The sequence below is a fragment of the Aspergillus ambiguus genome (genome assembly GCF_047715705.1).
Source record: "Aspergillus ambiguus strain CBS 117.58 unplaced genomic scaffold BDV59scaffold_7, whole genome shotgun sequence".
Lineage (NCBI taxonomy): Eukaryota > Fungi > Ascomycota > Eurotiomycetes > Eurotiales > Aspergillaceae > Aspergillus > Aspergillus ambiguus.
In genome coordinates, this window is record NW_027395520.1 from 160,004 (window position 1) to 181,053 (window position 21,050).

A 21,050-nucleotide genomic window follows, 5' to 3' on the forward strand; every position below is an offset into this window, starting at 1 on the left:
AAACTGTATCTAATGATTCAAGACAGGTCCCTAGGTAGATGTCCGTAGACTACGGACATCTACCAAAATATATACACTGGTCACTATCTAGTAATCTAGAGTTACGACCCTCAGTTTTGATGGCTCAACATCTCCTGTAGCAACATACAACAGCTTTATATTGCGGCATCAACATAACCCATAAAAGTACAATGTCATTGAATATGCCCATTCCCATCACTATTCATTCCATGGTTCTCTACCCATTCTCTGCTGATGACGTACACTGGCGCTCATACAAGCATTGGGTGTACCAATTTTACTTCATATCGATATCATTACTACTAAGGTACTAGGTATCGACCTGATGCCTACCCTGACAACCGTACATTTAATATAGCACCCCAACTGTATCCATTACCATATACCACATCAAAGCCCCGCAAAATCTAATACATGCTCGAAGATGGACCCATCCTCTCTCGCATACACAGCAGACAACCTACGCGAACGTTGCGATCAAGTTATTCACTCTCCTGTCTTCGCTTGCTCCAGCTCTCCCTACCACGGCGATCAGATTGCCCAGTTCACCGTGGAATACACTAGTTCCGCCTCGAGGACTACAAGTCATCTTATAGCTTTCAAGTCGAGCCTGGTTGAAATCTCCAACATCTTACGGCTAATCTCCAGCGCCTGTAATGGCGGTTCTCCTGATGTAACTGCATCCGATCCTATCGTCTGGGTCTCCATAAAGGAGAATCTGGATTGCATTGATTCCACTCTCCGCAAGTTGGAGATAGTCATGCGTGTATTTCCAACCAAAGGCATATGGGGTGCCGTAAAGCGATTGGAAAGACATCTACTGCTTCGAGTGATTCCAGCAAGCCAGCGAGATCTCAACAAACATCGCATCGCCGCTGATGTTGTACTCCAAACTATATACCTGTAAGTCACTTATCACATTCATTTGCCCATGGCTTTCACAGCGAGACTCGACTGACATTCTCTAGGTGTCTCGACTGCCAGCGAGTTGCCTCGCGGGCGGATCTGGAACATTCAGCAGAGGAGCTCAAATCCCGTATTATAAGACTCAACGCGGAAATTGAATCCACACCGGCGGAGAAGAAAGCTATCCTTGGCTGCCTTGAAAGCCTCTCGGAGGCTTCTGAGCTACTCTGCGCGGAGGTAGTCTCCCGACCTGTATGCGCAGAGCAGGCGGAGGACCATGATCCTCCTCCACCATACACAGAGACCGTCGAGGGTGGCGAAAGTAGGGAGCCAACTGTATGATTGAAGAAGAGACATGTCGGTATCCATGAGAAGACACTATAGGTATTGGAGATGGTATGGAATCGGAAATTATATCTTGTTTAGTCTTGACCCAGATAAGGGCGGGTGACTATCTTTGAGGGAAATAGACAGACTAGAGGGAGTGAGATGCAAAGAACACCTCTGCAGGCGTCGAGATATTCTGGTATATTCTGGTAGAGGCATGTATAAACGGCCCGGTGGATTTCCCGAACGGGACGGAGTGACGCTACGAGATGTTCCGCTTCCATCCATCATTAATCCGCGGTCTCTTCGTCCTTCGATTGCCTGCCACAACAACAACAACAACAACAACCCTCAACCTGCCTGCGCTTTAATCGATTTCAATAACCACAATTTAGATTCCTCAAGAATCCCTCCCGATCAGATGGCCCCTCTTGTCCCTGTCTTCCCCGCCGAATCCCTGCCGGACCATGTCAGTATCGTCCGCAAAAACTTCCAAGAACGACGGCGCAAGGGCGGTCCGGTCGAGCTTGAAAGATGCAAACTTATGGAAATGGTCCAATATTCTTGCAATCCACCCCAGGAAGGCATTCCTAAGCCCGGAGTCGTGATTTGCAAACCGGTAGTGCGCCTGTTCCGACGGTATGTACATCTCCCATCGACCGTCCCCCTGTTACACTGCTGACTCGTCCTCTCCTGCAGATGCGCGAATGGTTTAACAATCGAAACTACGGCGTGGGAGCCCATAAGACAAGCTGAAGAAGAAGCTAAGCGGAAAGCTGCGGAAGGTGGTTCAAACCCGGAGGGGAAATAAGCACGCTCATCCAGCATGGTCTACGGAGTTCGGGAGGGCGTTCGTTCTACAACAAGGATTCTGGGATACGGTTCTTTTTACTTCAATGACACTCGCATTCTACTCCATGGGTATCTTCTCGAAATGGCTATAATACACAAGTCAAAACGCCCAGACGCCAACCCGCTGCCTCGAATCATGTGCTCACCCAATTTTCCACCTTTGCGATATTCGCGGCATGGGCAGCCTCCTTTGCATTGTGAGGCTTTTCCTCCGTCTTTCGATCCGAGGCTATGGCGGATCGACGCCACAAGTCCCGTTCACAGTTGATAATTGGCGGAAGTTCGATATTAAGTGAGACCTTGTTGCGGGAAGGCTTCACATCCGGCTCGGTCACGGCGCCTGAGTCAATATCCACAGGCGCCGCAGGTCCAGGAACAGTGATGTTCTTCTGCATCTTCTTCGCGAGACCCTTGATCGTCTTTTCGAACATACTGTCCATACTTTCCGCCCGCCTACCCCAGGGTTTCTTGTCACGGTTCGACGAGCCCATCTGATTGTCCTTGAATGCCGCGCGAGCCAGCTTGCGCAGCGCTTCTTCACCGTGTCTTCCGTCTTCCGTTGCCCGTTCGCGGATCCTCCGCGGGTCTTGTTCTCGCTCCGTGAACACGGGAGTGTGGCGGTAGGTGTGTTTGCTCGGGAACTCCGGGAAGTGTTTCGGGATATACGCGCTGCGGGCGCGATCGTCGTCGCCACTGAGCTGTGGTCCAAGAGACGGCAGGGTTTTGAAGGAGTCATCCTCTGGCGGGTCACTCAGGAGGGTTGGAACGGGCTCGATGGTCGGGTTGGGCTTCACATGGGGAAGGAGGTCGTCGACGCGCACCCGATGTCGCTTGAGCGCGAGTTCGAAATCTTGCGGAATAGGTTGGATGCGGCGGCTCGAGAGCATCGACTGTCGTACATAGGACGCGAATTTCAACAAGTCTGGTAGACAAAATCTGGTCAATACCGGCCTTCCATTCGTGGAGGGAACGGCAGCAGCTCCAAATCCACAAGCGAAGCAACGTACATTCCTCCGCAGCAGAGCGGAAGCTCTCCAGCGCGGCTGGATCGGCAATATCAAAGCCTGACTCTCGTAGAGCCAGCCCGATCGATCGGTTCATCACATGGTCGACGTAGGTATCATCGACGATGGCGGGTTCCGGTAGCGTGACGCTGACGGGGTTTGCGAGGCGATGGTGGTGATGATAGGGGCGCTTCGGACGCTTCACGTCGACCGCGTCCGGATGCTCCGACAGCGATGACGAGCGCTTGATAGGAGAGCCCGAGGAGAGCATGGCGATGCTGGGATGGAGGAGGAGGAAGCGGACAGGCGGAGGGAGACAAACAGAAGTCAGTGGTCACGTGATTATTCGAGGCTCCGGGTTTAGGATTCAGGCGTCAAACAGGTAGTAGAACGATGCACTTTTCGGAAGTTAAGAGTCTTTGTAATATAGTATCCCTCACTATCCATTGATCCATCTATCTCTTGGGCTGGCAGAAATCATGCCTAATGCGTACCTAGTAGGATGGGATGCCAGGTGCTTGCTTGCCTGAGGCCTTCCGTTTCCAGCCGGCCAGCCAATCAGCCAGTCAGACCACTCAGCGCCGTCGCTTACTGTACCGAAAGCTTCAACCTCACTTCGACTTCACCCGCAACATCACTACCGGCTTCCGCCTCTCCTCTCCCCGCTCCTTTCCACCACCCACCCTCTAGAGCAGGTATCTCTCTGCTGCAATCGCTTCCGCTTTCCTTTTTGAGTCCGTTTCTCGTCTCATTCTATCGCAATGGCCGCCGTCGCCCCCATCACCGGCGTATGTCCCGTCCCACCTCGCTTCTCGTCGTCTCTCATGACACCCGGGAATCGACCATCCCCGTCTCAGAACGCGCAACGGCTAATTTTTTTTGTGGTATAGATGCTCCGCCGCAGCCTGGTCCTTGACCTGAGCACCGCTTTCGGTGAGTGCGGTCCAATTCCTCGTTCACCCGGGTGGGATCTCGACGCTCGGAACCCCGGGTAGTCTTCGAGACCGCCCTACCAAACTCGTCAACACATCATGAAGCAAAAGCCGGGATCGTTTGGATGTTCATAATGCGCTAACTACACCCACGACAGGTTTCGGTACCACTTTCGGCTACCTCTGGTGGTACGGTATGTATAACACTTTGCGTCGTCCTGACGCCATTAACTAGTCTGCACTACCAAATGTCACGGATAACTGACTGAGCGACAGGATACCACCTTCCCCGTGTCCGGGCCCGTGACAACTACTACACCCGCCTCGAGCAGGAGCGCGCTGCTCAGCAGGCTTAAGCACGTTCCAATATCTACTCGATACTGACCCACCGGGCTGTTGACCGATGATTCCGCCTCTCTAATCCTACGACGTTCTCCCTGCACGCTATTCCCTGACGGTCTACGAGGGTGAAAATATCGAGCTCTGTTCTGTGCAGGAGTGGCCAATCCCATGTCGCATCGGTGGACGGGTCGGTGGTGGTTCCTGGGTGATTGAATGTGTGGGCAAAAAGACAGAAGCATAATGTTCAATTAGTTCTGATTCCGGTGTTTGTTGAGTGTATATATACGCTTGTAACTCTGGTGGTTGTATCCTTACCCTCGACTGCGGCGTAGTTGCCCCATCTCTTATCACAACAGATAAAGAATATGGTTCATTGCTTTCATGATCATGGATCTATCCAGTCGCTAATTAATTCATAACTATAAATGCACGAGACTGAAGTCAGAGCCACCCGGTCCCTAATGCGATTCGCGAATCTGCTCATCTAGCCATCTCCCCTAGTGTCACTCATTTCATCACACGCTCGAACTGCACCCCCTTGACCGAGCCCCCGGCCATAGAGTTGCGCACGTTCCGCCGGAAGGCCTCGCGGTTCGTGCGTAGGTCGTCGGCGGCCTCTTTATTCAGGGGGTCGGAAGCGTTGGGCTCGAGGAAGAGGAACTAGCTCAGAAGTTAGATTATCTGATAGAGGAATCGGCCCTCCCGGAAAAACCGTACCTGCATTCCAACAATCACCGCATTCAGATTCAGCACCGGCTTCCAGTCCTCGCGCAGAATGTTCAGACACACGTTGCCCTCGAGGTCGATATTGGGATGATAGATCTTCTGCGTGCACTTCACTTTCGGCGGGTCGTGGGGGAAGTTCTGGTTGACGGCGAAGTTGAAATGGAAAGCCCCGCCCTTGTACATGCCCTCATCGGGCTCGATGATGAGGACGAAGTTGAGGATATCGTCGGGGTTGGGGAAGGTCATTCTCATCGTGCTTCCCAGGGTCAGCTCTTGCAGGTCTGAGCCCGATTCCCGGCAACGTCAGCGCTCATTTATCCTCCTGTCGTAGGAAAGGGACGTCGATCAACAAGGATCTAACGGGATGAATGCGTACCTCGTTGCACGCGCAGTTGTGCGGCGGTAACCTTCTTCTTCTTCTTTCCGGCGGCCCCCTCGGCATTCTCAGCCTGTTGCTGTTTTTGTTTCTGGACCGAAGACCCGTTAGCGACCTGAAAACTTCGCTCTCATGTTCGGTTGGGGCGAGGAGCGGACACATCCCGACGTACCATCGACCATATCTTCAACATATTGAGCGTATCCCGGCACGCGACCCCGGGAAGATGTGCAAAGAGTGGGCTAAAGGCAGGGAGGGTTCAACCACAGAGTATCGGATAGCCTGATGGACTGTATTCTGTCACAACAGACTGGAAGCAGGAGGAAGTGGAGGGAAGCGACAGGATTGCGGGGTCTGATGGGCGAATATCGGGAGGTCGTCTGCTGCGGCAAAGCCCGTGAGGGAGGAATTCTGTGCCCGAAACTAGTAGGCCGACGACCGTATGGGTAGGATCAAAGGGTGGTGAGGAGATAGTCCTGATTTGAAGGACGAGGATGTCTCATGGAGAGGATCAGCTGGTGGAGGCGCAGAAACCGAAGCGTTGCTGATTCAGGCGGGCGGAGACGGCGGCGGCGGCCTGACGCCATGCGCCATCACCGCCTCCGTCTGGACGGCATCCGCTCTGCTCCCGTCGTAACATATGTGCCTACATACTTCCACCACCACGGAGTTATGCATGCAATACACCTGATCATTCTAATCGCTAAACCTTACGTCTCATCAAATGATAAAAAGGCCGTACAGACACACAATCCAACCAGAACAGTGAAAACACGTGGGTAACTAAGTAGCGGAGCAAACAAGAGGACGTCAAATATGTAGAATACAAAATATCAAGATAAAGTTAAAAAGGCAGGAAAGAAACGAAAGCAAGGCTGCCACATATCCTATCTGGACTCCTGCATGCCATATGTCCGCAGGCAGCCCTTTTTGTTCATTATTAAAGTCAGATACAACCTTCTACCGGCGGGCGAAGCAGCACATAAGGCCAGTCTTGCCCAGGAACCAACAAGCACCGATGAAACGGAAGAGAGCGACAATGGCGTTAGCCCACAGCAGAGCCTGGAAGAAACGCGATGTACGCTCGGTTGCAGAATTCTGCGCAAGTCAATTAGGTCTACCGTCCAGGGCATTTTGACGTCAGGGCTAACACATACCGTTAAACCAAACTTGTCCAGGCCGTCGCTGGTAATGCAAAGAGCAAGAAGGGCGTTGCTGAAAATCCAAAACGTGACCAGTCGGGTACGGAAACTCTTGTAGGAATCATCGAGACTCTTCTCTTCCTTCTCCACAGGAGCAACGTAAGGCGTGAGGGCACGCTTCACGGTCGCCTCAAACTGACTATCGATGTCGGCCTGAGGCTTGTCGATTTCCTCAATGACCGCATCCTTGCCGCCTTCTTTCGTGGTTGTCGCTGATGGGAGAGCATCAGCCTTGTCCGAACCTTTGGTACCCCAAGACACGTCGTGCCAGTTGCTGAAAGCATAGACGTTGAGGATGTTGATGTACGACGACTGGACCGCCATGTACGCGGGGAAGGAAGTGAACATGTGCCACGGATCCAGGTACATAAAGGACGCGACGAAGTAAAGACCAAAAGTAGCAGCAAGGGCGATGACAACCAGACCAGCGTTACCACCGAAGAACGAGGACAGGAAGGCACCGACGCCGTGGTCAGTGTCGAAATCCATCGGCGCAGTTCCGCTGAAGGCGCGGACCACCAAGTACAAGGCATCAACGACCGTGTAGAGTTGGATGATACCGAAGACGATAAACGAGGCGAGGTACGAGTAGCGGGACCCTTTAGGACGATTACCCAAGGCGAGAATGAACTGCAGGAGCAAGAAACCCAAGTATACGTATTTCACAAGGGTATTCACGATAGGTGTCGCGTCCTTGCCGAAGGGGAAACCGGTGTGGTTGTTCTCTTCGCTGGGAGTTCCCACCAAATCCATAATGACAGTGGTGGTAAGCCAATATGATGCTAGACACTGTTAGCAACACCACTCCGCCAGAGGTGCTCAAGAAACTCACCCAAAGAGAACCAGGTCAGGATAGTGTTGAAGATGTTGTAGAACATTTGAATGTGCAAGAAGAACATGCGGACCAGGTTATGTCCACTCTTGTACATCCGTCCGAAGTGCATGAGCGAGTAAATACCGGCGGCAAACGAACCGTTCAACCAACGACGACGCTGAGAAATGAATTCAGCAGCACCCTCGGGAACGTCAGTTTCCGCCTTGGAGGCCTTCACATAAGACAGGTGCCATTTGGAGCCCGCCTTGGCGACCAGTTCGAAACACAGGATACGATCTTCGGCCAAGAACATGTTCTTCTTGAAAATGTTCATGCCCTCGATACCCTTCTTTCCTAATTGCTTAGATAGTGTGTGGTCACCGTGGAAGTACTGCTCAAGCGGCCGACCCATAATCGCACGGAATCGATACGCCGAGAAAGCACCGGGCAAGACACTGACGTATCCGAATGAACTCTCCAGTGGCTTATCGAGAATATTACTGATCTTGTACTCGAAGTTCTGGGCGGCAACTAGCGGGTTGACGAGATTCTTCCAACCCTTGCCTAACATGGCATGGATCTCACCACAAGCACCACCGAGGTCCTTGTCGTTGTAGAAGGCCTCCCACAGCGCCAGGAGCGACTTATGACCGGGTTTCGTACCGGCATCCAGCAGGATGCAAATTTCGGGGTTGAGGATCCGTCCGAAAGCGTTGAAGAGCCAACGGTGAGAGTTGATCTTCTTGCTGTTCTTCTGCTTCAAACAGAACATCATCTGCACAGGGGGCAGCGTGCTCGGTCCATCATCGGTAGGGCGGATCAGCTGCTGGTTGGGGGTGACGGACAACTGCGTCGTGTATTCGAACTATTTCGCATTAGCACATCCATCGCCATCCGTTCGTGCTGAGCGTTCACACGTACAATGTGGGCGACGGTCTCCTTGCCGTCGACATCACGCTTCATGACACCATCCTGATAGATACCGATGGTGGCTAGGACATCCAGAGTATCTTTATCGCAAGGATCGATACCGTCGAAGACCAGAGCCACCACAATCTTCTGCCAGGCTGGGCCGCCCTTGTTCCAGAACTCGGACTTCTTCAGGTTGACGATCTCGCGAATGTTCTGCATAACACCATGGAGGGTACGCGCGGTGAGGGTCTTATCTTCGTTGTAGTAGGTAATCGCAATCAGAAGTTCGGTGTGTCTGTTGTACATGGCGGGACGAAGATTGTAACCGTTGTGGAGGGTGAATTCATTGGGATCGCAAGTTGCGGCAGTATCTGCGAAGCGTGCACGGGTTAGCGACATGCCAAAGGCTATGGCTCAGGACAGGCCAGACTTACACCGCATGTGGGTGAATTCCTCGCTTCCACCCTCAAGGTCGTTGCGGTATTTCGCCTGAATGGCATTCTGGATAGCACTAGGCACGGGGTAGTCGACACTCAGGACGGAACCCTGAACGAGCTTGACCTTTCTCGTGGCATAACGGCGCAGACCGCCGCCACCACCCCCGGCTCCGGGAGCCTGTCGCTGTCTCCATGCCTCCGTGGAGGAGGTCTCGCTGCGCGCGTACGGGGACGCGACACGACCGGGAACACCGAAGGCGGTCGCGGGGTTTTCCATGGAATGGCCGGAGTAGACGGAGCCACTGCCGGCACTGTATGGGTCGTTGTAGGCGGCATCGGCGGCATAGGTCTCGGTCAGACTGTATCCAGAAGCGGGTCGCTGGGGAGAGACGCCGCGTTGATGGGGGTCATCGAAGGGGCTATTGAAGGGGCCTTGTTGGCTGGAAAGCAATCCTCTGGAGGCCTCTTCTTCATACTGTTCACCAGCAGTTATCGCGTTAGCTTAGCTCGCGCCTGGAGGGAAGTGGAGGACGAGACATACAGAGGCACCATGTGGGAGATCCTGAAGACGGTGTGCGTCCTCATTGTAATGGGGTGGAGTGTGATCCCCCGAACCCTGGTAGGCCATGGTTTCCGGGGTATTTTCCAAATCAGAGCGAGAGATACGCAGGGACAGGGAAGCAGCGCGCAAGGGCAACAAGATGCAAAAGGGGTATCAGGAAAACGCGGAGGTCAGGCAGAAGGGGTCAGACGACGGAATCCAGCTGTAGAGATACCGACAGGATGAAGATGAAGACCAACGAGGGGAGATTAAAATGAGGAATATAGAGATGAAAAGGGGTGACCAGAGGGAGATGTGAGTGACGGCGGAGGGGAGATGCGGGCACAAGAGAAACGTGGTAGAAGCCGCCAGGGCTGAGAAAGACAACCCGCAAAGCTGAAAAACAGGAAGAGACGAGGCGGAAAACGATTTCTGCGCGCGCGTCTCTGGGAGTTGGGAGCCTGACAGCGGGAGGGTGGAGGGATGAAAGGGGGGAGAGAGAGAATGTCAAGAGGGTGAAGCTCGATGGAATGGATGGAGAGAGAAGTTGTAGGGCAGCAGGACCACCGGCTTTCCCCAAAGGATTGACGGACGAGAGAAATTTTCCCAGACAAAATAACCATTAATATTTTGTTTGACCTTTGAAATTTATTATTATTATTATTATTTTCTTTCGACCATCCTCGAGGACCTATTTTAATTCGTATTGGCGTTTTTTTGGTTTTTGGCTACGGTTTGGGGCGGCGAGTGGGGATTTTCTTCCTGGTATTTTTCTGTCCCTCAAAAATGGCCCCAAATTGATCGCTTCCGCCCGATGGAGGATGAGGCTGAGGAGTCGATTCTCTTGCTAATTTGGATCGAAAGATTTCTGTCAAAGGGCTGAGGAGGATCGAGCGCCCAACGATGAGCGACGGCGTCAAGGCGGCGCGGCTGATCGATGGCCAGAATACCGCTGTTCGAATCCTGTACTCATACGCCCTCCTTGGAGTAGATCGATATCCAACCTGAAGTCTTCCAAGCCGTTTCGACTGGTCTGTCGTCGGTACTCCAAGCTAGTGAGCATACATTCTACCTGTCCCAAACCCCCTCCAACCGCTGGATTGTGCAGAATTCCGCGGCAAGGTCTGCATGTACTTGGCGGGACCTGACCTATCGTCGGAGATATTCCCGTCCTCGCAGCAAGGACGTCTGGAATGAAGCCTCTCCGAGTCGGCCAGAACCAATCTCCGCATGACTGAATTTAAATTATCAGGGTCTCATGGAACTCGGTTTTGTGGTTCCGGTGGGTAAAACCGTCAGTCCTCGTTCCAGAAATTGGTTCTATCGTGTCACCTGCGAGTTGTCGGGGATGATTGAACGGTACGGGAATACCGGTAGAACAGGAGGGATACCGGGAAGGGTCCCAAGACAAACGGTGAAAGGAACTTGGAATGAACCCGTCACCATCAGTTCGAGGTCTGATGAGGTTGTTTTTTGGTGGCATTCCCGGCATCCCTCGCCAGCATGATTGCCAACCGGGGCATGTGGTAACGGGGATACCATGCTTCACGGTCAGAAGGCTGAGGTGATCTGTGACGGCGTCTCATCTGATCCTCTCTGATGATTATCTGAACAATAATCGATTACCTACCTACCTACCTACCTATCTCCTAGGTACGGCCTCCTGCGGTGATGCCTTCGGTATCTCCCATAAGAATGGTAATGTACCGTAATATCATCTAATACGGTACCATTCAGGGGGCGGGGTGTGCCCGCTAACCCAACCGGGCTAGCGGAGGGCCAAATATAGCCCTGCGGATCCCGCCCAGCGAGTGTGTTAATCAACCGTTGGTCAATCCGACGCCACCACTGGCGCTAGTCCGAGATCCTTAATTCTGCCAAACTTCCAACGATCAAGCGATTGTTTCACCATCGCCGACATGCCGCAGGATTTTCTTTCTTGCCGTCCGACCTGTCGTTGACTTTGAGGTCATTATGAGGTACACCCCGGCAGATCTCCAGGGTCAAGCGATGAGAGAATGGGTTGGTCAGAAATCTCAATATCAAATGAGCCCCGTCTACTCCACGCCGTGCTTAGAGACACTTTACCTCGTGGAGGTCCAATGGTGGATCATCACTGCCACACCAGGCTAGTGGCTTTAGAACTCCTATTCTTAGCATCGGTTGTACTCCATCAGAGACCACCGGTCTCACAGTCGCTGTCTCCTTATGCAGACTTATATCCTATAGTCAGCAGAACTTCGGTGTTTTCTCGCCCATAGATGGGTAGTACCTTGGATTGACAAGAATGTGTCTCAACCAATGCCAAATTCTATCCACTGCAGGGCCAATCGTTGCAAGAGTCATCCCTACCAAGCCAACCAGCCAGCCACCTGCCGGCATTCAGCTAGGTATACGCTCGCCAAGGCATCGTCGACCTCCTTTCACCGAGTCCTCCGCTGGAGGATTTTCACCCCTATAGAGTCGCTCTACACTGAACGTCGGGGGTTTTCCGCCCCATCCAGTATGAGACATCGGACCCTCCCGGATTGTCGATCAGAGAGGATCCCAACACGTTCCCTTCGGATCACCGCCTCTTCACCCGTACCTGACAGGAATATCTAACTGTTCCATTGCCAACAACGCCACGATGTGACGGTCTTCCTGAGCTAATGCAGAGCATGCAGAGCCCACATCATTGAAACGTCTGTCAACAAACAGTAGATGGATCCAATGCTGCCCATAGTAGTACCTATGAATCTATACAGGGAGATTAGAACTGACAAAGAGTAAAGAAGCCGAGACACAAGGGAGATACCCAAGGGAAAGTTTAACTCTACTGTTCCTATCGTGGGAGCAAACGGGTTGCGCTTGGTAGACCACTGGAGTTGGGATTATGGTTCTTTAGAGGAGATCCAAAAAGCTTGCATGTAACAGTTATCATTATCGAAACATATGTCGCTCAAATATGTGGTTGCGGGGCAATGTTTTCACCCGAACAAGTAAAGGAACTCGACATTATCTTGACAGGCGGTTATGGCTAATATTCTGGTTGGTCTGCGTCGCCTGGGAACCAGCTTTTGGATTATTAGACTATGGCGAGTGTGGTGATGGGGTTCTTGCAGAAGCGGAAAGCACGACGGATGACCGGGAGCTGGAGGTCCTCTAGTGCTTCACAAGTTGCTCGGGGGTTTGGGATATATATAATTGGATTTATGACGCAGATAGACCATATTCAGAGCTTTGGATACAGAGTCATTTCGTCCATCCCCTAGAATGGACAACATCCTTTTCAAAGGGTAGGCTCAAAACACAAAGGAGTTACTGTTAATACGCAGTATATAGTCAAACGTGTTATCTACCATACAGTCATCTTCAGTGAGGAAGAGTACGCCCATCAATGAGACCAGTCGCCCGTCAATCTGCAAGGGATGGCAACCCAACTCATCCATTCTCCCTTGATCCAGAACAAGGATCGGTCCGCCACCACCCCGGATCTCTAGCCAAAATATCGACAACTGGAGAGATGGCTGATCGGGAACAGGAAAATAGGTTCCTCCTCGACGAGGAGAACCATAGTGACACCAAGGGTCGGACGGTACCGGTAGCATCTGCGCAATATTGGAAATGGGCTACTATTGTACTGGCCATCTTCTCGGCCCTCCAGTGTATCCTCGTTTGGCCGAAGCTGTTCTTGACGACGGGAGACACCTACGAAGTGGGGTTCTCTACGGATTTTGGAGACTCCAAGTCACATATTCGTTTGGAGCAGAGGAGATTTGGTGCCGCGATCCGAGCCACCGAGGAGGGGACTTTGTATCGGGTTGAGGAACCGGGTCAGCCGCGATACACCGGGAATCACTCGATGGAAGAGATGGATGCCGCGTGGGAGGATCTAATCGGGCAGCGGTACTTTCTGTTTGAGGAGTCCGAGGTGGAGGAGATGAACCAGGATCCATTCACGCCACGGGTCGAGCCGATCGAGAAGATGCCGGGGGTCGAACAGACTGGGGTCTACGGAGGGGTGGATGTGCTGCATTCACTACATTGCTTGGATATCATGCGGATGCACCTACAGGGTCGCCAACACATGGGGGTCCATGCGCTTCCTCCGGACATACAGGCGATACACATAGGTATGGCGATGGGAGCGTACATAGTGGGCGCCCCGGAACTAATTGAATGAGCAGACCATTGTGTGGAACAGCTCCGACAAACGATCATGTGTAGCGGCGATTTGACACCCGTGACGCTGAGGAAGATCCGACAGATGCGGAATGGTCGACCGTACACGATTCTTTTGGGTGAGACGGAGCGGACGCATACATGCCGGAATTTTGAGGATATTCGGGAATGGGTGACATCGAGGGATAGGAAGGGAACGATCGAGTGGATGTGATCAGGGTTGCTGGATGATAGATATTTATTGAGGATCTGTGACAGGGGGAGGGAACCGTGGGGGAGATGGGAGTTGGGTTGAGTTATCAGATCTATATGGTTCCCGACAAGAAATGACTCTGGAGGGGATGAATAAAATTGATAAATGAAGGACTCCACCGGAGGACATAAAAAAAAAGCGGTTGTCATTTCGACCGGTTGCACCGCTGATGGATAGGAAGGATGACGCGTGTCTCCACCGGATATACCTCGTTATCTGGTTCCTGTTTACATTCCAAGGTTGTCATCTAGAGGTATCTGGTTGTAATCCTCTTCAGTCGTGAAGTGATGGTTGTTCCTCCGTGCTGTAGACGGCGCACCTTCCTGGAGTTCATCATGGTGAGACGACGGAGGAAGTTACGACTGTGGCACCGAGAGCCGGACGATGAATGGAGGAAGGATCGACCGCGTAGATTAAACACGGCAGGCGGCGGGGGATGATTGGACCACGCCGGATCGTGTAATCTCCCAGGGAAGGAACGGCATTGGGTCCAGACCAGGGGCTTCGGGGCACGCAGTACGCAGCACGCAGTACGCAGAGTATGGAGTCTCTACGTAGATAGAGAGGATCTTGTCGACTACTGTATCAGACGGAGGAGTGGAAGAAGAAAGATAGGATCATAATGGTTGATAGTTTTTACCTATTTTATTCTTATCGTGCTCGGATTATTGACCGCCAATATGAACTATTATCGGATTATTCCCATGGATTGCGCACTCCAGACTACCTACTTAGGCAGTCTGTGTTCGCCGTGGCAATAAGACTCCACCCTTCCATCCCTCTCGCCCAACATCCTCTTCTCCTCTCTCTCCTCTTTGTCCGTCTCGTCCTTCTTCCTCCTCCTCATTCTCTTCTTTCATCTTCTTCTTCCCCTCGTTTCTCCCCCGCTTCCTCTTCCCTTCTCTTCTCTCCTCTTCCTCCCTCACCCCATCGTCGAGTCGAGGTGGTTCCCGTAAACAACGTCAACCTCCTGGCCACAACCTCGACCTCAATCTCTCTTCTTCTCCGATACCTGTCGATTCCCCGTATGATTCTTTCGCTCTTCTAACGCTCACGACTTGACGTCCTCTCGAGCCTTACACTCTCTTCGTTCCTGTTTTCCTGCACGTTCCTTACGCCGTTGACCGGCCTGCCACTCTTTCATCCTATCTCCCTCTCTATCTATTCTTACGGCTACTCCCATCTCATCTCTGATTTCACCTTCACAATGTCGCTCCCCTTCCTTGATCCCTCTTTTTCTCCCCAAGGTATGTCCCTCCCCCAAAGACTCCACGCTTGGCTTCTCTAACCCCTAGCAAAGCCCTCTCGGGTCGTTCCCTCTTCAAGCGATGCGTTCAGTGCTCCAATTCCGCTCCCTCCTGTCCCTCTTGTGAGGATGGCTCCGTTTGCACCATGATCAGTCGGTCCTGCGACCAGTGTGCCACGACAAGATGCGTCCCAACCTCCAGCAGCAGTTCAGACGATTCCCAAAACAACTCATCCGATGGAGGAGGAAGTAACGCAGGCGCCATTGCAGGTGGTGTCATTGGGGGTATCGCCGCCGTCGCCATCATCACCTTCTTAGTCTGGTGGTTCTTCATTCGCAAGAAGCGCAAGGAATACGCCGAGCAGGGCGGAAACGCCGCCGAAAAGACGAACAATCCCGCCTTCAACGATGCCCGGCAATCGCGCAAGTCAACCCACTCCATCGCCTCCACCGTCTTGACCCGCGCTTCCAACGTCATTCAAATCGCCTACATCCCCGGTGTCACCAATCGGTCGCCGCCCGAAACGCCCCTCGTTCCCCCCGTCCCCCCGCTGCCCGGTGCCGCCCCGGACCAGCACTTCTTCATGCCCGGTGACCTGCGCGATTCGTCTTGGTCCGACATGACCACCGACACTCGCAGTATCGCCCCGAGTCTCCGCAGCAGTGTCGCCACCACTATCTACCGGAACAACGCCATCGTCAGCCCCATGCCCGCCCAACAGGCCATGCGGACGAGAGCCGCCGTCGTCAGCATTCACAACGGTGGAAACGGCCCGGATGGCACCCTCGCGCCGCCAGATGCCCCCGCCGTTCCGGCCATTACGCCCGCGCAGCTCGCCAAGGCCGGTGTCACCGAATCCAACAGCAACAGTTCCATCGTCGCCCGTACCGTCACTGCGAAACCAGTCATGGTGAAGGGCTCCGCCAAGAAGGTCACCAACACTCCCGCCGTGCAGACCATCGAGGAACAGCCCGAATCCGGTTCGTCCACGTCCGCGTCCACTCCGCAACAACAACACGAGACCCCCGCGTCCGGCTTTGACGCCAGTTCGTCCGACGAGGAAGACGAGGCGACCACCACCCTGAGCGCCAAGCGCATGGAACCGGCTCCCGCGGACTCGCAGTCGCGAGCCTCTACGCAAAGCCCATTCAGTGACCAGCCTGCCGCCGAGACAACAGCCCGGACGTCTGTCCATGACGGGTCCAGGTCAAACCGCAGCAGTCGCGTCCCACCGCCTCGCGTAGAGAGCCCATTCTCCGACGCGAACGAGGTGAAATAAACCGGATGATCGATTTGTCTGTGCTTTGTTTTTTGTTCTCCGCTTTACATTCGGACCATTGATTGGATTGGCGACAACCGGCGCAAAGGATCGGGTTGGGCTTGATAGACGCGATGTTGTTTTTTTTGTTTGTCTTCATTTCGTTGTATCTATGATAAGATATGCTTCCTTGATCTCGTTACCAGATCGGTGTCAGATATTCCCCAATTGAGTTTCATATGGCTAGTGAATCGACTCTTTGCCTTGCCACTTTCTCGTGTTATGGACCAATTTTAGAATGTTAAGCAGCGGCTGTGAAAGCTGCAACCAAACGATTTATGTGCATGTCTCAGAACCACTGGGTATATACAGGCTAAATAAAGAATCCTCGCTCCGTCTAGATGATAACCAATTTCTACGCTAATACTCCTCCAATCCCATCCCCCGCCCGATCTTCCGGATGAGAGCCCGTTTCAAGAACGCCTCGCGGGCGAGGCCGCGCGTATGACGTGACCAGGTCTCGACGCTGATTACGCCCTTCACCAGGGCCGCCTGGAGCGCGTAGATCGCCTGCTGGATGCCGCGTTCCTCGGCAACAAGGTCGTAGAGCTGCTTGCCCACCACTGTTGGGGCGACGAGGACCTCGTCGATGGGAGGAAGACCCGAAGGGACAGGGTCGGTGCTAGATTGCGGGGCGGACGAGGACGAAATGCGGGTCTGCGCTTCGGCGATGACGCCGTCGGCGCGGTGCAGCGACTGCTGCAGGATGGAGGTGTTGGATTGCAGGGTGGAGTTGAAGTCCTTCAAGGAGGAAATTTCGCCTTGCAAGGCTGCGATTGCTGCATGGAGGGATTGCGATTGGGACTGTAGGGAGTGTGCTGCGGATTCGGACTGGGCGATGTTGGTTTGGAGAGTCTCGGCCAGCGTCTTGGAGACGGCTTGCAACAAGGCGTCTTTCTCGGGGTTAGGTGGGATGGGCGGCGCTGGCCCTGTCGGGGCAATAGTGGGAAGTTCGACTTCGAATGGCGAGGTGAGGAGGTCCACGGTTTCAGCTTTCGGCCGTGGTGGGGGTTGTGCGCCGTGACGAGGGGATGGTTGTGACGAAGACGTTGGGAGAGGGGGTTGCGGGAGCCGGTTGTTAGGTTGCTGATGCACGATGGGACGGGGGAGAGGCTGTTGACCGGGGATATAGGGAGGTTGTTGTGGCAGGCCCCGGAGAGTTTGGGGAGGGCTTGTCGGTATAGAACCGTCGCCCCGTACAGGCACCGAGCTTGGTGGGTACGTAGGCACCTGACCCATTGGATGATTGAATTGTTGCTGAGGGAAAGAATACGCGCTGGGTGATCCTGCCATCGGGTTTGTGCGCTCCGGTAGGTACTGCGAGGTCCTACTTGGACTGGCGAAGCCCGTAGGCGGCTGAAAAGACTGACGACGGGGGTCCTGCTCTTTCGGCGGTAGTGGAGGCATGGGAGATGAGGAGCTTTGCGATGTGGTCGGGGTAGCTTGTCGCGAGTCTGCTGCCATTTGCCCGGGTTTTGGCGGAGGCGGAGGGGGCACAGGTGGTGTTGATTGTGGAATGGATGTGTGTGTCGGTGGGCGGCTCGTCGAAGCTCCCAGCTCAGGCGGGAGGGGTGGAAGAGGCGGCGGCGTTGGGACATGTTGTGGCTGTGGAGGTTGCACTGGAGCCGCTGGTGGTTGTTTGTATTTGACAGGTGGTTCCTTTGCGAACACTTCTCGGAGGATGGAGAGGAGATCAACAAGAGAGGACCGCTATAATTGATGGAATCAGTCCCTCTGTGCAGCGTAAGGTAGGCGGATTGTTTTTCGAATCACTCACTTCCCAGGCTTCCCTCCAATGGGCGAGATAGTGATGATAGACTCTCCCTTCCAACGTCACATGTTGCCCTACTCGAACGGCCATATCCTGTGTCGGTGTTACATAGACCAGGGGAGGGTCTCGAGGATAGGTATTGGGGACCCATAGTGTAATGGGAAACTTGTATGTCGTGCCGCGAAACAACACAGGGACGGTGCCGCTCAGTTGGAGTAGGAGGGCCGAGAAACCGTTCTCGTAGGCTGCGATGGTTAGACCATGAGCGTGGTTTTTGACTAGGCGTGCAGGACGATGTCCAAGAGCAACTCACTGTAGACTTCGGTGCGCGGGGAAAGAGAAGGGTATTGCGCGAGTACATTGGCGACATCAGAATAGGTGCGATTGGGGTCCTGGTAGGTCTGCCGGGGATCATAGTGGTCCTAGATTAAAGCGTTAGGAGTAGTCTGTAGAGGGAAAGGAGACTATTTACCCGTATTAGGACACTGTAGAGCCAGTTGAGTGTCCGTTGGGGCACGGCAGCCATGGTTGACAAGGGAGAAGTGTTGGAGGAGAGAGTGTGGTGGAGAGAATCGCAATCGTGATGATGTTGCTCTTCCCCGCAGCGGCTGAGTCAGCATCTCTCCACAACTTGGTAGTTATCTATTACTCCTTCTACTACTCCTACGACTTGTATCTGTTCTCTGTTACTCTTCCAGTGCAAGTCCAACATCCGGTCCATTCCAATACCTACCCCTCATTGATATCAACTGGAATGCCCATTACGACCCTGCATGCAAGGGACATCAACCCCCCATGTCTCTAGCCGAAGCACGTCTGTGTATCCTGACGGGCCCAATCCTGGCCACAGCTTCCACCCTGGTCGGCATGGGCGTGATCGATATTGAAACCTGCTCTATCCGAGGGGGTACAATTGGCCAAAGTTTTTCAGAGTTTGAGATGTCTGCCACCCCCTGAATTCGCAAAGCTGTCTATGATGCGCTGCCTACGGGGCAACCCGGGATGCCGAACACCATACAAGATCATTACCGGCATGTTAAAGAAACCGGCAGTTGATTCCCCTTCGGAGGCTGAATCTACAGGTGAATAATGGCTCTGTTCCATGTGAACAAGTGGGGATACGTGAGGAAGTGTCGCTCTCCCGTCTTGATATTGTTCTCGACGCCAGCCTTGATATTGTTGGTCTCGGCAATCTCGTCGTCTGGTCCGCATAAAAACCCGCCATTGCCCACCATTCCCTCGCTACTATTGTTTGTCTCAAGTGTTCCACTGCATCCAGAGGAACCCATTATGTGTCTCTGAGTCGTCATGCCGTTAGTGTTGCCAATCCACCTGACCTCATTTCCCTCGAATCTTGTCCACCGAGCTCGGTTCCTTATACAAATCCTCTGGAGCTCACCATCTTCTTTCTGTCTGTCGTCGTGCCCAGGCTGATAGATCATTTGACTGACTGCCAACGTCGTTGTCTAAACGTTGCACAACATACTTCACTTGCTTAACCCCGCAGTCCGCTATCTACTCTCACCATGGGTTCCAGCTTCGATCCATTCTTGCAGAACATCACTCTGTACATTACTCCAGAGGACAAGGTTGCAGTGCCTGTCGAAGCAGTGGATTCCTTTTACCAATACTGCATTCGCATCTGCATCAACTACGGCTCTCAGCTTGGCGCCTGCATTGTTCTTTTCATCATCCTCCTGCTTCTGACTAGGCCCGAGAAGCGTGGATCCTCCGTCTTCCTGCTGAACACCACGGCCTTGCTCTTGAACGTGAGTCGATTGGTATGCCAGCTCATCTACTTCACGAGTGATTTCGTGCGTCTCTACGCCTACTTTGGCCACGATTTCTCTCGTGTCCCGCTCTCCGCATACGTCGATTCGGTCCTAGGAGTCATCCTGGTGACGCTTCTTATCATGTGCATTCAAGTTTCACTCGTGCTGCAAGCACACGTAGTCTGCGCTAATCTGCGACGCCGGTATCGAACCACCCTGCTTGTCGTCTCCACCGTGGTCGCCCTGGTCCCGACTATATTCCGTTTTGTCTTCATGGTCCAGAACTGCTACCATATCATGCATGCGTCGGAAACTCTTCATCTTAACTGGCTGGAGAGTGCCACGAACGCTGTCATAACGGTTAGCATCTGCTTCTTCGCTGCCGTCTTCATCACCAAGCTTGGCTTTGCTATCCACCTCCGGAAACGCCTCGGCATGACGGACTTTGGTCCGATGAAAGTCATCTTCGTCATGGGGTGCCAGACGATGGCAATTCCCGGTATGTAGCGCGCGCTCTCATCCTTACCAAAGCTAGAATGTCTAACCGCGAGCGTAGCTATCTTGTCCATCCTGCAATACGTCGTTTCTGTCCCAGAACTAGCATCCAACATTCTCACCCTAGTCACAATATCCCTCCCGCTCTCCTCGATTTGGGCTGGATTCATCATCGACCAACAGGCGCGAGACTCGGGCCTCTCGTCGTCCCGCAACAATCTATTCCAAGCCTTGTCCTTCTCCAACGGCGGAAAGACCAGACAGGCCTCAACCGCGACGTACGTCTCACTGCCAAGCAGCAAATCTAACACTCTGTGCTATGCGAAATCGTCGGCCGCTAAGCAGCAATCTGACCCCGAAGCAACTGGTATTGCCGTGGAACGGGATATCTCCATTCACAGTTGTCGGAAGGATACAAACGTCCCTTCTCACGTGTAGGCTTGTGGAGTGAGTTCAAATGGCGTGGGAGATGTTCTTCCCTTTCACTTTTACCTTTCCGTTTCAGCGTGCGCTGCTCCGAAATATGTAAACTACCTAGTCATTCGTGATGTACTTGCCATCTTAATTTACCTTCACCGGACATACAATAATATGGAGGGATCGAACATACATCCTGAGGTCATACAGGTTGAATATGC

At 53.2% G+C, this 21,050-nt stretch overlaps 9 protein-coding genes across 9 annotated transcripts; 5 read left to right on the forward strand and 4 right to left on the reverse strand.

Moving 5' to 3' along the window:
- Window positions 1-445: 445 nt before the first annotated feature.
- BDV59DRAFT_199982 (uncharacterized protein) lies at window positions 446-2,065 on the forward strand (the record flags this gene model as incomplete). The annotated part of the gene is made up of 4 exons (XM_073693470.1): window positions 446-924; window positions 990-1,249; window positions 1,650-1,893; window positions 1,954-2,065. The coding sequence occupies 4 exons, from the start codon at window positions 446-448 to the stop codon at window positions 2,063-2,065; spliced, it is 1,095 nt and encodes a 364-aa protein (XP_073550076.1).
- BDV59DRAFT_173658 (TBP-associated factor 8 family protein) lies at window positions 1,559-3,400 on the reverse strand. The gene is made up of 3 exons (XM_073688935.1): window positions 3,114-3,400; window positions 1,954-3,028; window positions 1,559-1,893 (listed from the first exon to the last, which is right to left on the reverse strand). Exons 1-2 carry the CDS (start codon window positions 3,379-3,381, stop codon window positions 2,241-2,243), a joined length of 1,056 nt encoding a protein of 351 aa, XP_073550077.1. The 5' UTR covers window positions 3,382-3,400; the 3' UTR covers window positions 1,559-1,893; window positions 1,954-2,240.
- Window positions 3,401-3,871: 471 nt separating this feature from the next.
- BDV59DRAFT_199984 (cytochrome c oxidase subunit VIIa) lies at window positions 3,872-4,398 on the forward strand (the record flags this gene model as incomplete). Its single annotated transcript, XM_073693471.1, has 4 exons — window positions 3,872-3,898; window positions 4,001-4,043; window positions 4,201-4,236; window positions 4,319-4,398. 4 exons carry the CDS (start codon window positions 3,872-3,874, stop codon window positions 4,396-4,398), a joined length of 186 nt encoding a protein of 61 aa, XP_073550078.1.
- A 359-nt stretch (window positions 4,399-4,757) lies between these two features.
- On the reverse strand, window positions 4,758-5,808 carry BDV59DRAFT_153382 (NEDD8-conjugating protein UBC12). Its single transcript, XM_073687387.1, has 4 exons — window positions 5,659-5,808; window positions 5,487-5,577; window positions 5,102-5,391; window positions 4,758-5,044 (listed from the first exon to the last, which is right to left on the reverse strand). The coding sequence occupies exons 1-4, from the start codon at window positions 5,677-5,679 to the stop codon at window positions 4,892-4,894; spliced, it is 555 nt and encodes a 184-aa protein (XP_073550079.1). The 5' UTR covers window positions 5,680-5,808; the 3' UTR covers window positions 4,758-4,891.
- A 351-nt stretch (window positions 5,809-6,159) lies between these two features.
- Window positions 6,160-9,977, reverse strand: chsG (chitin synthase class III). The gene is made up of 6 exons (XM_073688936.1): window positions 9,393-9,977; window positions 8,849-9,326; window positions 8,424-8,785; window positions 7,521-8,367; window positions 6,644-7,470; window positions 6,160-6,584 (listed from the first exon to the last, which is right to left on the reverse strand). The coding sequence occupies exons 1-6, from the start codon at window positions 9,477-9,479 to the stop codon at window positions 6,447-6,449; spliced, it is 2,739 nt and encodes a 912-aa protein (XP_073550080.1). The 5' UTR covers window positions 9,480-9,977; the 3' UTR covers window positions 6,160-6,446.
- A 2,920-nt stretch (window positions 9,978-12,897) lies between these two features.
- On the forward strand, window positions 12,898-13,770 carry BDV59DRAFT_199987 (oxidase ustYa family protein; the record flags this gene model as incomplete). The annotated part of the gene is made up of 2 exons (XM_073693472.1): window positions 12,898-13,507; window positions 13,562-13,770. The coding sequence occupies 2 exons, from the start codon at window positions 12,898-12,900 to the stop codon at window positions 13,768-13,770; spliced, it is 819 nt and encodes a 272-aa protein (XP_073550081.1).
- A 790-nt stretch (window positions 13,771-14,560) lies between these two features.
- Window positions 14,561-16,658, forward strand: BDV59DRAFT_173671 (uncharacterized protein). Its single transcript, XM_073688937.1, has 2 exons — window positions 14,561-15,056; window positions 15,110-16,658. Exons 1-2 carry the CDS (start codon window positions 15,017-15,019, stop codon window positions 16,333-16,335), a joined length of 1,266 nt encoding a protein of 421 aa, XP_073550082.1. The 5' UTR covers window positions 14,561-15,016; the 3' UTR covers window positions 16,336-16,658.
- BDV59DRAFT_173672 (putative endosomal sorting complex protein TSG101) lies at window positions 16,655-18,697 on the reverse strand. Its single transcript, XM_073688938.1, has 4 exons — window positions 18,618-18,697; window positions 18,459-18,567; window positions 18,152-18,390; window positions 16,655-18,084 (listed from the first exon to the last, which is right to left on the reverse strand). Exons 1-4 carry the CDS (start codon window positions 18,669-18,671, stop codon window positions 16,735-16,737), a joined length of 1,752 nt encoding a protein of 583 aa, XP_073550083.1. The 5' UTR covers window positions 18,672-18,697; the 3' UTR covers window positions 16,655-16,734.
- Window positions 18,698-19,514: 817 nt separating this feature from the next.
- On the forward strand, window positions 19,515-21,020 carry preB (alpha-factor pheromone receptor STE2). Its single transcript, XM_073687389.1, has 2 exons — window positions 19,515-20,416; window positions 20,474-21,020. Exons 1-2 carry the CDS (start codon window positions 19,672-19,674, stop codon window positions 20,848-20,850), a joined length of 1,122 nt encoding a protein of 373 aa, XP_073550084.1. The 5' UTR covers window positions 19,515-19,671; the 3' UTR covers window positions 20,851-21,020.
- The last annotated feature ends 30 nt before the right edge of the window (window positions 21,021-21,050 follow it).